The 18,615-nt window shown below is 32.9% G+C and overlaps 1 protein-coding gene across 1 annotated transcript; it reads left to right on the top strand.

Annotated features, from left to right (window-relative positions):
* The first annotated feature begins 471 nt into the window (after positions 1-471).
* Positions 472-18,440, top strand: LOC134701838 (uncharacterized). Its single transcript, XM_063562956.1, has 16 exons — positions 472-676; positions 1,965-2,151; positions 2,570-2,740; positions 3,201-3,605; positions 4,132-4,282; positions 5,092-5,228; positions 6,290-6,372; positions 7,378-7,567; positions 8,228-8,345; positions 8,892-9,099; positions 10,001-10,195; positions 10,432-10,654; positions 15,375-15,693; positions 15,966-16,096; positions 16,783-16,832; positions 17,377-18,440. The coding sequence occupies exons 1-16, from the start codon at positions 530-532 to the stop codon at positions 18,055-18,057; spliced, it is 3,396 nt and encodes a 1,131-aa protein (XP_063419026.1). The 5' UTR covers positions 472-529; the 3' UTR covers positions 18,058-18,440.
* The last annotated feature ends 175 nt before the right edge of the window (positions 18,441-18,615 follow it).

Below are 18,615 nucleotides of genomic sequence, written 5' to 3'. Positions count from 1 at the left end.
TTGTTTATTCTAATATATGACATTATTAATCACAGTGGTTAAAGATGTTTGATATCTTAACATCTGTTGCTATAAAACAGTTGATAATATTACTTGTTTTTTATGAGCAAATATAGGAATGAATCTTTACAGATGCTGCCATTTTTTGTAAGTGAGAGACATATTTACATTTGTATAAATCAGATTTTTAATATTTTATTTTTGAAGAGTTTAAGAATTTAAACCAAATAGTTGAGCAGACCATAATCATGATAATTGGTATTTGCTCCTATCATCAAGAACTAGTTAATTATTAAAGAGTAAAAGGAAATATCTGTTGATCATGTCGAGTATAAAGCAGTGTATTTTCTAATCACTTTGACTTGTTTTATGTTGACTAAAAATAATCAAAAAAAAATTAGACAAAAACTTTCAATAATTTCTATGCAATAACATTTAAACTCAATAGGTATTTCTTTGTTTTCTAGTGAAGGTAGTTCTTGGCTCTGGAATCAATAAAATAACCTCATCTGATGGATTCTATGTTGATATGACCTCACCAATATTTGACCCAGATGTCATGACCCAGATATATATAGATGTATCACAAGGAGAATTTACACCAGTGGTTTACCAGGCTTCCAATAGTACCATTAAAGCATTCTGGAGATGTTTGGACGAGGAAAGTTCTGTTAAGGTAATATCTGATACACACATGAATACATAAATGATATGATCAAGAAGTTGTTAGATATAAGAAGATGTGCATGGTATGAGTGCCAATGAGACAACTCTCTCATTTGTATATATATGTGAAAGGAATGAAGGATCAGAACACAATGACACAATTTAAACAAGTTATGTCATCAAGAGATTTACATGTAGTCCTTAACTCTTAACCAGGTGTCAATGCAATAAATCTTAAAGTCTTCATTTAAAGGGAGACAAAACTAACAACAATTTATTAAAATATGACAAAAGGCAACTACTATCTACATTTCTGACTTTAAAAAGGTTTTAATTTTATTGTACCATTGGCATTTTGTGAATATTGACAATTTTCAACACAAATTTCTCCATTGTTATTCCTTAGCTGCTTCCTTGATTGTTTACAATAGACTTTGAGCCTTCTATTCCAACCAGTAACTTGTATTTGCCTTGATGAAATACTACAAAGATATACGTTAATCAAATTTGTAACTCGAAAATTTAGTTATTATATTCCTTTGCTTTTTGATCATCAATGCCTGGAGGCCTAGTCCATGGAAAACCTTCAATATGTCATTTGAAATAAGCTTTGGATTTAGCTATCTCACTAACATAACCCTTCAGCTTATTGGCACTCTAACCCTGCAAGCACTAATCAAAATCATTGATTCAACATTTTTTATGCCCCATTTATGGGCATTATGTTTTCTGGTCTGTGCGTCCATCTGTCTGTTCATTCGTTCGTTCATCCGTCTGTTCGTCCCGCTTCAGGTCAAGTTTTTAGTCGAGGTAGTTTTTGATGAGGTTGAAGTCCTATCAACTTGAAACTGTGTACAGATGTTCCTTATGATATGATCTTTCTAATTTAATGCCAACAGATTTCCCCCAATTTCTCGGTCCACTGAACCATAGAAAATGATCGTGCGGATGGGGCATACGTGTACTGGGGACACATTCTTGTTTCAATATTGTATAAAAAATTTAGACCCGCATAAATGGGAAAGTCTATCACGGGGAGAGACTGAATTATTCAGATTATCAAGTTTGCAGCAAAGTATTTTATGTTATAAAAGTTTTATTATGGCCTTATATATGTGCAAGTAGGTCTCACCTTTCATTTCTTTTTTGAAGAATTCTTTTTTTGGCTCTACATCGAGGATAGGTAAAAAAAGGTGTTGAATGATTGAAAATATTTTGAAATTAGGAAACTTATTGCTGGTATCTTTATCATAATCTTGCCTATGGCCTTCCAGTTTATCTTATGAATATATTTTCAGGAAAGTTTCTGGGCTATTGGTAATACAACAGGTGGAGAAGAATTACAAGCCTTTACATCTGTAGGACTGAATGCTTCAGCTATAAACAGTTCATTTGAAGGCATATTACAGCATAACCATACATACTATGTATCAATCAGATGTGTAAATGGTGGAGGACAGGCAACACAATGGAATGATACTACAGGTCAGCGAGGAGCTTTGATAGTTATTAATATAATGTTAATTTTCAGCCAAAAAAGTCTGATGCTTCTTCAACTTAGTTATAAAAAAAATAGAAAAAAAGGGGAAAATGGTGGAAGATAGAGAGCACAAAATAAAATAAAAAGAACTTGCCATATGTCATAAGGACAATTCTTTGCTTTTCTTCATTTGTATATTGATTAATGTGTGAAATTTTTTAAATAATTGCATGTATATAATTACAGAATTCCAGCAAGATATTGTATAGGAACTGCTTTTTATAACTGTATATCATATTTAAAAATAATCAATAAAAAACTAAATGTTTTCTTTTTCATGTATTGTGATTTCTTATCATCTTTCTTTTTCAAAGATATTGAAATCTTGAACTTCATACAATTCCATAACATTTCTAATTGCAGGTGTGACTGTCTTATTGGAACCACCATTGGTAGATGATATAAACAATACAATACCAGGAGCTACTGAATTCCCTCACCCTGTTACACCCTCTGATGCAAAGGAAAGTACAGATCCTACTAGTATAGGGTTTACCTTTTCAGTCAGTGAGGATAAATCTGTTACCAGATATGGTAAGATAAGGACTAGTCCGCTTTTCAGGGGTTTGACTTACAGGATAAGATAGTTTTGTTCCCACACTTAATCAGAAGCAGAAATAAAGTTGGTTATGAAAAAATATGTGGTACGATTGCCAATGAGACAACTCTTTCTCAACAGACCAAATGACACGGAAAATAACAACTGTAGGTCACTATACAAAGCCTTCAACAATAAGCAAACTCCATTGTGGTTTCATCAATTCTAATTTTTGTAAAGAGGGGCATTCCAAACTATCAAATGATAATTGTTATCTGCGAAATCTAGAAATCTAATCTATTTAATTATCCAAAAATAAACACTGTGATACTATCAGGTACGCTTTTATTCTATAGCAGTACCAATGAATAAAATTAAACTTCACTTTGGACTAATTCTTTATATTTTGTTTTAAATGAGTAATTTTCATAACTTATTAAAAGTTTTATTTTGTAGATATGTGTATTGGGACATCAGAAGACAATGATGACATTTTCCCTTGTTTGTGGGTAGGCTATAATATATCTGGCTCTGCTATTATAAAACATGGTTGGCTTTACATAAATGATCATAAAATCAGACAGTTATCAGAATTACGTCCCAATGATAACAATGCATCAGACACAAGTACGAATGTCTTCCACATGGAACCAGGTCGAACATTGTTTATGACAATGAGGGTCTGTAATGATGCAATGCTGTGTACCAACAAATCTCTGGGCTCTATCACCATCACTGATAACAAGGCTGTGTTACAGACATCTGTTAATGGAGAAGCCATTAAACTGGTCCATTCATTCTCATCCAATTCTACACGAAGAAAGAGAAGTGTGGATTCACTTACTATAACTACACCTGATGGTATGTATATTTGTTTTGCTGGTGGATCGCTAAACTTTTTAGGTTTATTTAAACAGAATTTGACAAGCTGATTTTAGAATAGACTTGATATAGTAACTTCCATTCCATTTAGGCATCTCATATGATAAGATAGCTAGCTTCGTTTTTCTCTTTCAAGATGACCTTTTAAGCATAAGATTGATCATTTATAACTTCTTAATATCTGAAGGGGAGAGGACAATCAAAATTAGTTGCAGAAAAGTATTTAAGTCTAAGCTCCAAAATACTATTTTTAAAATAGACTTGATAGCCAAGGCTCCATGTTGAAGGCCGTACATTGACCTATAATGGTTTACTTTTATAAATTTGTTATTTGGATGGAGAGTTGTCTCATTGGCACTCACACCACATCTTCCTATATCTATTGATGTAGTTACTTACATCCACATCATTTGGTCTCTTGTTGATAGTTGTCTCATAGACATGCTTACCACATTTTCTTATTTTTAATGTTGAAAGATAGATTAATACTGATCTGATATTGTAGGACTTGAGTCAGGCCAGAGTATAATGATGCAGCCACTAGAGGAAAAAGACTTGATAACAGACTATAGGTCAGACTCATCTCCTCACTTCCAGCCCTACATTGTCAACCCAGATACCACATCTGATATGGTGGAAAGATTATTATATAAAAGGTATGCAATGTGACTCTGTTGTAAGTGTTGTTCTCAACCTATTGCAGTTCATTCAGAATTCTGACAAAATTTGTATTTGTTTCATCAAATTAAACTGTTAAACTGGTCAGATTTTTTAACCAACTGTTTTTAAAAGATATAAAACAGTCATGTCAGCAATATGCAAGGTGGTAAAGCATACTGACAATTCTGTAAGGCTTCATTTCAACCTAATTTAATAACCTGACAAAAATATCTATGATGGGAAAAATAAAATGCACTATCCATCTCAAGTCACAACATTATCTGCCAAGGGGTATATAATATACCCTGACCAAAGTCACAAAATAACCCGCTATGAAGAACATCATAATTATAATTAAGTACCCAGAAAAATGTAGGTATAATAATTAGATACACATCTTTGTTTTTTTGTAATTCAAAGATTGGATAATTCAGTTACACCCCAAAATTATGTAGGAGAATATTATCTGTTTTGTTGGTAAATTGGAGCTTAGCTGTAGAAAATTGATGAATTTGTAGATTCGGTTCAATAAATTAAATTCTGCAACATAATATAATGAAATCTTAATACCTTGAGTACATCCTTGTTTTTTCAGTGTTTAAATATTTTCTCTTGTACAGAAATCCTAGTATAGAAAGAATATGATTTGAAGTTTTCTGCTGAAAAAAAAATAAACAGAAATTACAATGATGGTATGAATATCTTAAACTACAGATTGATTAAAGGAAAGACATATCAGTCAAACATCTGTTTAAAATTTATCAATCTTCGTCTATTTATTTGCATAATTTGTTTCTTATTTCAGGCCACTGCACAGTTTTTACTCTTTTGCACTGGTACCTATTGGACATCTGTCAATGCCAGGACCAGTAAACATCACATTTAATGACTTAGTTGGTGATAATGATGAGAATAAGACAGCACTCTTACATTGGAATCCTAGTAAGGATAACATTTAACTTATATATGAATGAGGGGCCTGATGGGTCATTTTCGTTCTTCGTGATCGGCACATTTTCGTTATCGTGATCCGTTTTTTCTAGATTTTTTTTTAATATTGTCGTGATCCGTGATCATGGAAATTCATTTTCTGTGAATCGTGATTGACAAAAAAATCTACTCATGCATTGTGATGAGACCCCTCATCAGGCCCCTCATAAATATCAGTTGGTTTTAATTGTCAAGTCTTTCAATAAAAGTATATATTATTTTTAGGTAGCTTTTTATGATTCTGTGGTCATAATTTCATTCTATAGAATAAGTGTGCTATAGCAAACAATGCAATATTTATATCAATGTTTAGAAAAAGACTTAAGATGCTATTGAGTTAATAAGAAAATGGAATAAATTAAAAGAGAGGTAAAAGATGCCAATGGGACATATCGGAAACTCTTGAGCTAAAAAATAAACTGTCAAACAAACAAAAGCTGGTATTAAAGTTAGGTATTTATTTTCACTGACATTTGTTTCTCAGGCAAAGAATAATCATTGAATCTATTTGAGAATGACACTTTGTAGTCACATTATATGATACATGAAATATTACTTTTTTAAAGCCTTTTCATAAGGTTATTAGGGAGCTACCATTTGATTTTTATGGGGGGGGGGGGGGGGGGAGCTTAGGATGAATTTTGAAAAAAAATAGGCAGGACAGGAGTTTTGAGTAAAAAAAAAAGCAGGATGAGACACTTGCAATAATAAAAAGTCAGGATGACAATTAAGGTCAAAATAAGTCAGGATAAACTTTTTAAAAAAAGGCAGGACCGAACAAATTTTTCATCCTAGCCCCCCCCCTAAAAATCAAATGGTAGCTCCCTTACAAGGACATTTCTACCTGTAAATAGTAGATCAACTACACAGGTTACTCTTTCTAAATTAATCAAATTAGTTAGATAATAAATTAACATGATAACATGATAAGTAATTTTTCATGAAACTAAAGTTAATTTGTATTGAGTAAAATGGGAACAACCCCATAAATAATGTGAAAAAATGTGTTTCAGTTATGCAACAATGGGAGATAACTAGTAGAACATGTGGTCAGGATTCAGAGGTTGTCAATGGAGATGGAACTATAACTGTTATGGTAACATTATTCACATTAGCTATTTTGTTAAAATGTTTTATTACATTGGTTGCAATGAATTACTTTGATTTCCCAGTTAGATAAATCTGATAATTTCACATGTGAAATAAACGTGGTTATTTCACTCTCTGACGTCATACAACAATAGGCGTTGTCAAGACGTCGATAACGTCAAAACAAAACATGCGTAGGAAAACCATATAGTTCCTTACATTTTCTTCATTAATTTCATAAATAAAAGCAATTTGACAATGTAATAAAAAGTATAACTAATCGCCGTATTTGAATATAAAAAATAAGACAACTTGTGACCGAACGCCGCTAATCCATGCGTCGTTTTGGTCACGCGTTGTCTTATTTTTTATATTCAAATACGGCGATTAGTTATACTATAAGTATTTATATTATTTCTACTTTTTGCCATAAGCATAATTTATCTGTTTTTCTATATTATTTTGATACCAAAATTTATAAAAGTGTTATATGTTGCTGTTAAGTTTTTATTTTACTCTTTGAATTTTATTAATTTTTTAAAAATATAACCCAATAGATTGTATGTATAGATTAAATAACAATTAAAGAAAAATGATCATATTATTCTTAATAATTTCAGGCAACTGTATTTTGCAAATATAGAATCTCATTTATCTATAAAAAACAAAAACCAAGGTTTACAAACAAAAATGAAATCTAGAAAAAGTAAGACTGGGGTGTTGATAGAGTACGTGTCTTCTATCATGCCTGCATCAATCACCATGTGAATCACACTCTGTCAAAACAGAAATAAGACACTATTGGTTAAAATTAAACAACTATTCTGGTATTTAAAGATTGAAGACCGCAAAAACATGTAACTAATGTGTTTAGAAAATTTGTATTGCTGGTCAACCAATGTGTGATGGTAACCTTAAACCTATTTCGTGTCGGTTTCAGTCTTTCTTTCTCATGAATCTTCATGGATTACTTGATAGTTTAAATAGTTAAAATCAATTGCCTTCATTTTAGATTTGTAATACATGGATTGAACATGAAAACAAACAGGACAAGTCCAACAGGAAGAAGAGATCTGCTGAAGTTACTACTCCTTACCTGTCAACAGAAACCCAGTATATACTGGTATCCCTCAGTAAAGGAGTCTACAATTCACCACCTTGGCTCATCAGTTCAGATAATGTTACTATAGAAGAGGATTCAGGTTAGTTTAAAGTATCAGTAGGTGTTACATTAAAGAATACCATACAGCAGATTATTTTTTTGAGGGTGTACATTTTCGCTGATCTTGACAGATAGAACAAAATGGCCAAAATAAATTCTATTAATTAAAGTGTACATGCAAAGGTATTGATAAAAGTTTTGAATCCGCATTTTGTATACCTTATTCAATGAGAATTGCAAAATTTCACACCCGCGAGCAATAACCCGCTATATGGTACCAGAGACGTCGTCTGTGTGAGTGGTCTGTTACATCAGCTGGACTTGACTCTTGAGTAGCATAACACTAAAGTAATACATAACTGCAGATTCATTTATTTTCAATAATACCAATTTTCATGTATTGAGGAAAAAAATACAATTGTTTGAGACCTCATTTACAGAGGACTTAATTTTAGCACATTGTGAATACCTGTTATTCCACTTTCTAGGAACCATTACAACTAGTGTTTTAGTATGAAAATGAAGATCTCCAGGAAATATTATTCATTAAATATCTTTTGGAAATATATCTGATAAAATAATGGAATACTATCATGCTGCCTGATACAGAAATTCACTCAATAGTCTACTTTTCAAGAGAATTCAATTATGTGTTAGGAAGAGCACATAATAGTGTATATATATATATATTGTTTTCTAGGCACTCTACAGTATCCCTTACAGGCTTTTGATGATGAAGGAGAAGAGATTAAGTTTACTTTAGATGACACTTTTACTGGGTATAAAATGTCTGAACCACTACTGACTGAAGATGGAATGTAAGTCAAAATTATAAACAAAAGTAAAAACCATCTGCTCTGAAGGAACTTGGCAGGGAAAGGTACTAGTTGTAACATTGATCATCATATTTTCAATCACACTTTCCTTTATACTTATATTTCTTGTACAGTTATTGTATAAATAAGTCCTAAGCTGTGACCTTGTTTTAATGCACCATCAACAGTAGCAGGGGGATAACCGTATGTTTCTTCCACTTAGTGCGTCTATTCATTTGTTTGAAAGTGCACCTGTCCATGCCATATCAGGTTTAAGTTTTGGTTAAAGATGGTTTACCATGAAGTTTAGTAACATGCTTTATCTTGAAAGTGAGAACACAATAATGTGAGTTTTCTAACATGTATTAGGGTTTATACTCAGATTTCAAAGTTCACTTATGAGATGATCCATATGTTATGCTTTAGTGTACACACAGCAAATTGATTTTGTAATGCTTTGATGCTATAGTTTTAAGTACTGCCTTAATGTGTTGGTTTTAGGTGTCAATACTTTATGTTCAAGGAGAATTTTTTTTAAATTTTTTATAGTCTGTTGTATACACCTTGTAAAGATTGTTACGGAGTAGAATCTATCCCTATCATACTAAAGGAGAACCAATCAGATCCAGACATTCCACCAGCTGACACACCTGTCACAGTGACCATTAATGTTATAGATGTTAACGACCCTCCAGTCATGTTTGTTACTCAGTATGGCAAGTCTGTCATGCATTCAGATCCTACAGAACCCATTCAGGTAATTATGAATTATACTTTTATAAACATGTTAAAGTCTTTAATGTGATGTGTGTGGTAAATAAAATTTGTGCTTAATGAAAAATACTTGAACATGTCTAATAATGAATGACACTAGACAAGTATTTACCTTTGAAATAAGAAAGAGGGAAGAAGATTGATTTATCTCTTTGAAGTGGTCTAAGGACACAGTTATCGTCCTTAGGTTTTTCGTTGTCTACAAATTTAGTTCCCAGTGTGAACAGTGGATATTTAATTTGATACTGAATTTGTTTCTTGATATCTAATGCATGAAATATTAAGTAAGGGGATGATATTACATGTTCAAAAAATTTGGGTGCAGAATTTGTATGAAAAGTAGTGATTTGGTCCAGTTCAAAAAAGTCAAATTTTATTATGTCTAAATGCTGTTAGAGTTAGAGCTGGTAGAAGTTTCTATAATTTTGATATTATTTGTCCCACTAGTAGTTCACTACACTGTAAAAATGTTTTTGGAGTAGAGAAGGTGCGATTTTTTTAAATTTTAATTTATTGTCATAAAGAAATGCACTACGAAATAACTGTGTTCTCCGGCCAAGTGTCTTTGTTCTCTTTCAGAAACCTAGTTATGTGATTTGGTTATTTGACTTTGGCTTAATTTACATTTTCATTCTTCCAACCTTTTTAACATCTTATTTTATGCATTCAAATATATATATATATATTGATAATTGTTGTCTTAATCCATGAAAGGAGGCAAAAAATAACAAAATGTTGTTAATTCCATATTAAAAATTAGATGTTAATGTTAATTTTGATAATTTAATTGTGTGAATTTGGAGGGAAAATGTGAAGCTAGTTGGAGTTGATTATTTATTTTCTGATGTAAAATGTGTTTAAAATTGAATTGTGTTACTTTTTAGGTATATTTAGAACAGATGAATACATTTAACAAAGAGAAATGGAATCAGACGTATACAGCACTGATTGGTGCCTATGATATTGATAGAAGTGATAGTCTCCATATAGAGGTCAATGAGCCATCACATGGTAACCACACACTAACTGAGAAATCTACAGCACCCTTTGATGTACAGCCATGTACAGAAAAGCAACAGGTGAGAATGTATAAACAAACACACCTTCGATTGTCACAGGGGCATTATGTTTTCTGGTCTGTTTGTCTGTTCTTGGATCTGTTCCTCTTCAGATTAAAGTTTCTGATCAAGGTAGTTTTTGGTGAAGTTGAAGTCCAATCAACTTAAAACTTAGAACACATGTTTCCTATAATATGATCTTTCTCATTTAAAAATACCAAATTATATTTTTGACCTTTTTTTCTGATATCTTTCAGGTGAACAGTCTACCTTGTGGTAACTTTAGCCATACATTACCTTATGCTGGGAAGAATATGTCATGGATTTATTACACCATCAGTTATGACCAAGCTATGTTGTTTTCTGGTTATGATGAAATCAAAATATATATCAACGATACCCACAATGCAACATCAAATGTTGTTACCATTAGATTTATCATCATGGAGTCACCTTGCCATAATGAAGGAATTTGTGAAGGTAATTTGGAAATTAAATCGAACATTTTATCATCTCTTTAACGATACCACTAGGAACCTCCAAAAAAACTATATACAGACGTGTGTAAATAGCAGCCATCCACCATTTATATCTTCATTGGCATACTTTCATTTTATATTCATATTTTTTAGCTCACCTGGCCTAAAAGGCCAAGTGAGCTTTTCTCATCACTTGGAGTCTGGCGTCCAGCATCGTCCGTCGTCGTTAACTTTTACAAAAATCTTCTCCTCTGAAACAACTGGGCCAAATTTAATCAAACTTGACCACAATCATCATTGATGTATCTAGTTTAAAAAATGTGTCAGTTGACACAGCCAACCAACCAAGATGGCCACCACGGCTAAAAATAGAACATAGGGGTAAAATGCGGTTTTTGGCTTATATCTCAAAAACCAAAGCATTTAGAGCAAATCTGACAAGGAGTAAAGTTGTTTATCAGATCAATATCTATCTGCTCTGTAATTTCTCCTCTGAAACTACTGGGCCAAATTAAACCAAACTTGTGTTTTTTGACCCCGCCAACCAACCAAGATGGCTGCCATGGCTAAAAATAGAACATAGGGGTAAAATGCAGTTTTTGGCTTATAACTCAAAAACCAAAGCATTTAGAGCAAATCTGACACAGGGTAACATTGTTTATCAGGTCAAGATCTATCTGCCCTGATATTTTTAGATGAATCTGACAACCCGTTGTTGGGTTGCTGCCCGTGAATAGGTAATTTTAAGGAATTTGCTGTTTTTGGTTATTATCTTGAATATTATTATAGATAAAGATAAACTGTAAACAGCAATAATGTTCAGCAAAGTAAGATTTACAAATAAGTCAACATGACCGAAATGGTCATTTGACCCCCTAAGGAGTTATTGTCCTTTGTAGTCAATTTTTAGCTCACCTGGCCCAAAGGGCCAAGTGAGCTTTTCTCATCACTTTGCGTCCGGCGTCCGGCGTCCGTCGTCCGGCGTCCGGCGTTAGCTTTTACAAAAATCTTCTCCTCTGAAACTACTGGGCCAAATCAAACCAAACTTGGCCACAATCATCATTGGGGTATCTAGTTTAAAAAATGTGTGGCGTGACCCGGTCAACCAACCAAGATGGCCGCCACTTAGGGGTAAAATGCAGTTTTTGGCTTATAACTCAAAAACCAAAGCATTTTGAGGAAATCTGACATGGGGGTAAAAATGTTTATCAGGTCAAGATTTATCTGCTCTGAAATTTTCAGATGAATCGGTCAATCGGTTGTTGGGTTGCTGCCCCTGAATTGGTAATTTTGAAGAAATTTTGCTGTTTTTGGTTATTATCTTGAATATTATTATAGTTAAAGATAAACTGTAAACAGCAATAATGTTCAGCAAAGTAAGATCTACAAATAAGTCAACATGACCAAAATGGTCAGTTGACCCGTTTAGGAGTTATTGCCCTTTATAGTCAATTTTTAACCATTTTTCGTTAATTAAAGTAATCTTTTACAAAAATCTTCTCCTCTGAAACTACTTGGCCAAATTAATCCAAACTTGGCCACAATCATCTTTGGGGTATCTAATTTAAAAAATGTGTGGCGTGACCTGGTCAACCAACCAAGATGGCCGCCACAGCTAAAAAACGAACAAAGGGGTAAAATGCAGTTTTTGGCTTATAACTCAAACACCAAAGCATTTTGAGGAAATCTGACATGGGGATAAAAATGTTTATCAGGTCAAGATCTATCTGCCCTGAAATTTTCAGATGAATCGGTCAATCGGTTGTTGGGTTGCTGCCCCTGAATTGGTAATTTTGAGGAAATTTTGCTGTTTTTGGTTATTATCTTGAATATTATTATAGATAGAGATAAACTGTAAACAGCAATAATGTTCAGCAAAGTAAGATCTACAAATAAGTCAACATGACCAAAATGGTCAGTTGACCCGTTTAGGAGTTATTGCCCTTTATAGTCAATTTTTAACCATTTTTCGTAAATTAAAGTAATCTTTTACAAAAATCTTCTTCTCTGAAACTACTGGGCCAAATTAATCCAAACTTGGCCACAATCATCTTTGGGGTATCTAGTTTAAAAAATGTGTGATGTGACCTGGTCAACCAACCAAGATGGCCGCCACCGCTAAAAATAGAACATAGGGGTAAAATGCAGTTTTTGGCTTATAACTCAAAAACCACAGCATTTTGAGGAAATCTGACATGGGATAAAAATGTTTATCAGGTCAAGATCTATCTGTCCTGAAATTTTCAGATGAATCGGTCAATCGGTTGTAGGGTTGCTGCCCCTTTTGAGGAAATTTTGCTGTTTTTGGTTATTATCTTGAATATTATTATAGATAGAGATAAACTGTAAACAGCAATAATGTTCAGCAAAGTAAGATCTACAAATAAGTCAACAAGACCAAAATGGTCAGTTGACCCCTTTAGGAGTTATTGCCCTTTATAGTCAATCTTTAACCATTTTTCATAAATCTAAGTAATCTTTTACAAAATCTCCACTGAAACTACTAGGCTACAATCATCTTTGGGGTATCTAGTTTGAAAAATTTGTCAGATGACCTGGCCATTCAACCAAGATGGCCGCCACGGCTAAAAATAGAACAAAGGGGTAAAATGCAGTTTTTTGCTTATAACTATGAAACCAAAGCATCTAGAGCAAATCTGACAAGAAGTTAAATTGTTAATCAAGTCAATATCTATCTGCCCTGAATTTTTCAGATGAATTGGACAACTGGTTGTTGGGTTGCTGCCCTCCAATTGGTAATTTTTAAAGAAATTTTGCCGTTTTTGGTTATCTTGAATACTATTATAGATAGCGATAAACTGTAAACAGAAATAATGTTCAGCAAAGTAAGATCTACAAATAAGTCAACATGACCTAAATGGTCAATTGACCCCTTAAGGAGTTATTGCCCTTTATAGTCAATTTTTAACAATTTTCATTAATTTGGTAAATTTATGTAAATTTTTACCAAATATAGTTCTCTGTTACTAATGGGCAAAGTTCATGATAGATATAATTGTAAGAAGCAAAATCCTTCAGTAAAGTAAGAACTTCAAACACATCACCATCACCAAAATACAATTTTGTCATGAATCCATTTGTGTCCTTTGTTTAATATACACATAGACCAAGGTGAGCGACACAGGCTCTTTAGAGCCTCTAGTTAACAATTTTCATAAAATTTGTAAATTTTTATTAACATTTCCACTGATACTACTGGGCCAAATTCATTATAGATAGAGATAATTGTAAGCATCAAGACTGTTTAGTAAAGTAAGATTTACAAACACGACACCATCACCAAAACACAATTTTGTCATGAATCCATCTGCTTCCTTTGTTTAATATTCACATATACCAAGGTGATCGACACAGGCTCTTTAGAGCCTCTAGTTGGTTATTATCTTGAATATTATTATAGATAGAGATAAACTGTAAACAGCAATAATGTTTGACAAAGTAAAATTTACACATAAGTCAACATGACCGAAATGGTCAGTTGACCCCTTTAAGAGTTATTGCCCTTTATAGTCAATTTTTAACCATTTTTCGTAAATCTCAGTAATCTTTTACAAAAATCTTCTCCTCTGAAACTACTGGGCCAAATAAATCCAAACTTGGCCACAATCATCTTTGGGGTACCTTGTTTAAAAAATGTGTCCGGTGACTCGACCATATCACCAAGATGGCTGCCATGTCTAAAAATAGAACATAGGGGTAAAAGGCAGTTTTTGGCTTATAACTCAAAAACCAAAGCATTTAAAGCAAATCTGACTGGAATAAATTGTTTATCAGGTCACAATCTATCTGCCCTGATATTTTCAGATGAATCGGACAACCTGTTGTTGGGTTGCTGCCCCTAAATTGGTAATTTTAAGGAAATTTTACTGTCTTTGGTTATTATTTTGAATATTATTATCGATAAAGATAAACTGTAAACAGCAATCATGTACAGCAAAGTAAGATTTCAAATAAGTCAACCTGACCGAAATGGTTAATTGACCCCCTAAGGAGTAATTGCCCCTTATAGTCAATTTTTATAAAATTTGTAAATTTTTTCTGACATTTTCCACTGATACTACTGGGCCAAAACTTTGAATTTTTTGAAAAACTAAGGATTTTCTTACCCCAGGAGTAGATTACCTTAGCCGTATTTGGCACAACTTTTTGGAATTTTGAGTCCTCAATGCTCTTTAACTTTGTATTTGTTTTGCATTTTAACTATTTTGATCTGAGCGTCACTGATGAGTCTTATGAAGACGAAACGCGCGTCTGGCGTATAAAATTATAATCCTGATACTTTTGATAACTATTTACACCACTGGGTCGATGCCACTGCTGGTGGACGATTCGTACCTGAGGGTATCACCAGCCCAGTAGTCATTTTTATACATTTTCTGTTTACAAAACTTTGAATTTTTCGAAAAACTAAGGATTTTCCTACCCCAGGAGTAGATTACCTTAGCCGTATTTGGCACAACTTTTTGGAATTTTGGGTCCCCAATGCTCTTCAACTTTGTATTTGTTTGGCTTTTTAGCTATTTTGATCTGAGCGCACTGATGAGTCTTATGAAGACGAAACGCGCGTCTGGCGTATAAAATTATAATCCTGGTACTTTTGATAACTATTTACCTTTTAATGATTATATTCATGTGAACATTCAAAGAAATTGAGAATAAGTAATACAGATGTATTATAGAATATATTTTTTCTGTTTAAGGTAAGAATGACAGTTCATTCCCACTGTATCCCTGTCAGCATTCAAACAGAGCTGAGGGCTTTGACAAGTACTACAGATGTATATGTAAACCAGGGTACACAGGGATACATTGTGAAACTGACATAGACGAGTGTGAGACCTCTCCCTGTACTGAGCCCCATGTATGTTACAACCAGGTTAATGGATACAAATGTGCATGTCCACAGGATGATCCTAAATGTGACTTTAAACCATGGATAGTAGCTGTTAGTGTGGTGGGGGGATTGATGTTCCTGTTTATAATACTGGCAGCTCTCTACAGACGTAAAGTCAAAAAGAGGTATATGATCTTTGTTTCATGAACAGGTTCATATCTGGAAAAACCTAAATAGATAGTTATTCTGATGATTGAGTTGACATTCATGATTTTGAAAAACTCAGGAGATTTTGTTTTGAATTGACGGAAATATAAAAGCTTTTAAAAGTGATTAGGAATACCTTTACATATATTTTTTTCAAAACAATTATAATGCAATATAATTTTGAAACGCAGAAATAATAAGGATTTTGCTTATTTGATACAGTAAATAAATGTGATATATTGTGTTTCAGTGGCCATTTTAGATGGGTAGAGAAGCATATTCTAAAGAGAAAAATGAATGATTCCCTGACATCACTTAGATCTGAATCCTCTGAAGCCAGTATGGGAGATATCAATTTTGGAAGCCTTGTTTTTACTGATGGTGATTATAAACAAAGATCCTTTTGATATTTTTTGTTTATTGGACATTTTTTTTAATCAGGAAAAACAAGATATGATAATTTTATTACATAAAAATGTCTATCAGATTGTTATTCACATCAGCTTTGAATTTGACAATACATGTTGAACCATAAAAGTATCTTTTTTAAGCTTCCACAACTGCAAGAACAAAATAATCATTCCTAATAAGAATCTAGTTAGGTTCAATTAGGTCAAAATTACTTCCTTGCCTTGACATCATTCAGAACCCTATGAAGGAAAACTTCCATATAACATCTGTTGGAGATCTAAATGATTGCACATGTACTCAGCGTGTTCAGTTTTTCTTATTAAATAAAAAAATCAGCCAAAAAGTGTTGTCTAAAAGAAAATTCTACTTATTTTTATCGATTCAATCCTAAAAACAAACATTCCACAACGTAACCATTCAACAATGATGTACATTATATTTCTAAAATTTCTGATATTGTCCTTTAGGTTATGATACCTTTGTCAGCGTTAAAATGAGAAACATTTGTTGGGGAAAATTGACAATAGTCGAATTAGATAAGCTACTCTATAATGATCTATAATGTTATTTATTTTCTGTTTATGCCTTAATAGATTTTTCTAAGCCAAATGAGGAAACATTAAAATTATAATTATTTGTTTGTGTCTTTTTAATAGGTAAAACTGGACCTTTTGACAGTGATGCAAATGAATCATCTGTTGACAAGGTAAATTAATAGAAAAGAATTGTTAAGTCCTGCATACCAGTTTGTCAGGTTTTTTTTTGATGGTGTCAGATTTTCAACCTGTAAATAGAGGTGAACATGAGACCACAAAGGTCATATCATGAACATACTAAAATGAAAGATGGAGCAAGAGGAATTTTACATTGACATTTGGGTGAAATCAAATGCTCTAGAATGTTAGGCTGTTTCTGTTTAACTAGTGTCACCACAGTGATGCTCATGAATAAGTGTCACCATTATTTTGTTCTAGAGTGAGTAGCACCACAGTGTTGCTTAATGTTAATGTTTGGTGAAGCAATACTTTTAATGATGTTTCAATTAAAAACCGGCTTGTGACAACAACAACTGAAATAATATGTCATCAATGATTCAAATTTTAATTGACCTCTAGGAATATAGGTATATATCGTAGTAAATTTTGCTAAATCTGTACATCTGTCTTGATTTACTCAAAAGGTAATGTTATTTGTATTTTAAAGATCATAGTTTTTTCATATTACTGATACCACAAAGTTTTCTCTTTCAGGGTTTAATTTTATTCCCAGAAAAAGATGGCAAAGCAGAGCCCCAAAGAGGATGGAGACGACCCTTTGTATCAGAGTTTCCTCTTTTTAACAATGCATCAGTCAGTCCAGAGCCACTACAACCAAATGCTAAACCAGTATTTGAGCCTAAATCTCTGGAACCAACTGAATCTGACACAGTTGGAGGTTTAACCACGGCTCCTGTTATCGTGAAGTCTGAGGGCCTTAAGGCAAAGGGAATTACACCAGATTCACAAGGGAGAAACAGGAAACCAGCTCAACTAGAAAAGATTGTCAATCCTGAAAAGTCCAGCAAAGAAGGCAAAGAGAAGAGAAAGCATAGTAAGGATGCCAAAGAGGATTATCCTGAAAACTGGGTTATTCCTTCACTTGCAACAGCATTTGCCATGCCAGATCCATTGAAAGGCTCTAACCGTCCACCAAAGTTTAAGCCAAAAAGACCAAAATCACAAGATTTAAAGAACTGGACACCTGAATTCACATCGCACAGGACTGCAGAATCCTCTGGTCAAGAAATAGATCTGGAGATGACAACTTCAGAGAGACCAGCATCAGGTCAGAGACCAAAGTCACCATACCGAGTGATGGAACAGAATGAATCATCAACTGATGACCCAGTTCCATATAGTCTTTATCCTGATACTAAGACACCAATGCTGTGATTGAATGGACTTGAAAACTGATTTACGTCAAATTTGTAGTAATTGATTATTTTGTGATTTTATTCTTCCGTCCATTTTAGACTGTGATACAGTTACTTCTTCTGTTTTGTTTAAGTTATTGCATATATTTACATAAACTTGTATATTCTTATTTAATATTTAAAGTCTGTCCATAGACATTAAAGCATCTGCTTCTAAAGAAAAGTTAACAAAAAATAGTAATAATTCTCAATGGTTGTAACTATACTCTTTTATTTGTCTTCTTTTAAAAAACTTACAGTTGACCAGGTATTTTTAAAATTCAGTATTCAAATATTATACAACTAACGCTTGCTATGTTTATTACATACTATACAACTATAATGATATAAAATAAAATATAAGTAGCATTACAAAGTTTTATTATTGTTAATAGAGTATTTGAACCAACAAATCATTCTTCAAGATATGAATTTATTGTTTTATCATTTATTGGATAAAACTTATTGATTAGTGAAATTTTAATTTCGAAATGAACTTTCCCCTCTGAACAAAATATAGTTTATTACTTACAGATTG

The sequence above is a fragment of the Mytilus trossulus genome, unplaced genomic scaffold (genome assembly GCF_036588685.1).
Source record: "Mytilus trossulus isolate FHL-02 unplaced genomic scaffold, PNRI_Mtr1.1.1.hap1 h1tg000343l___fragment_2___debris__unscaffolded, whole genome shotgun sequence".
Taxonomy (NCBI): Eukaryota; Metazoa; Mollusca; class Bivalvia; order Mytilida; family Mytilidae; genus Mytilus; species Mytilus trossulus.
This window is presented reverse-complemented; position numbering and strand designations above follow the sequence as displayed.

Coding starts and splice junctions, on each gene's coding strand:
- LOC134701838 (XM_063562956.1), top strand. CDS start 530: ATGACCTCACCAATATTTGACCCAGATGTCATGACCCAGATATATATA. Junction 2,152..2,569: donor ACAATGGAATGATACTACAG/GTCAGCGAGGAG, acceptor TTCTAATTGCAG/GTGTGACTGTCTTATTGGAA. Junction 16,833..17,376: donor ATGAATCATCTGTTGACAAG/GTAAATTAATAG, acceptor TTTCTCTTTCAG/GGTTTAATTTTATTCCCAGA.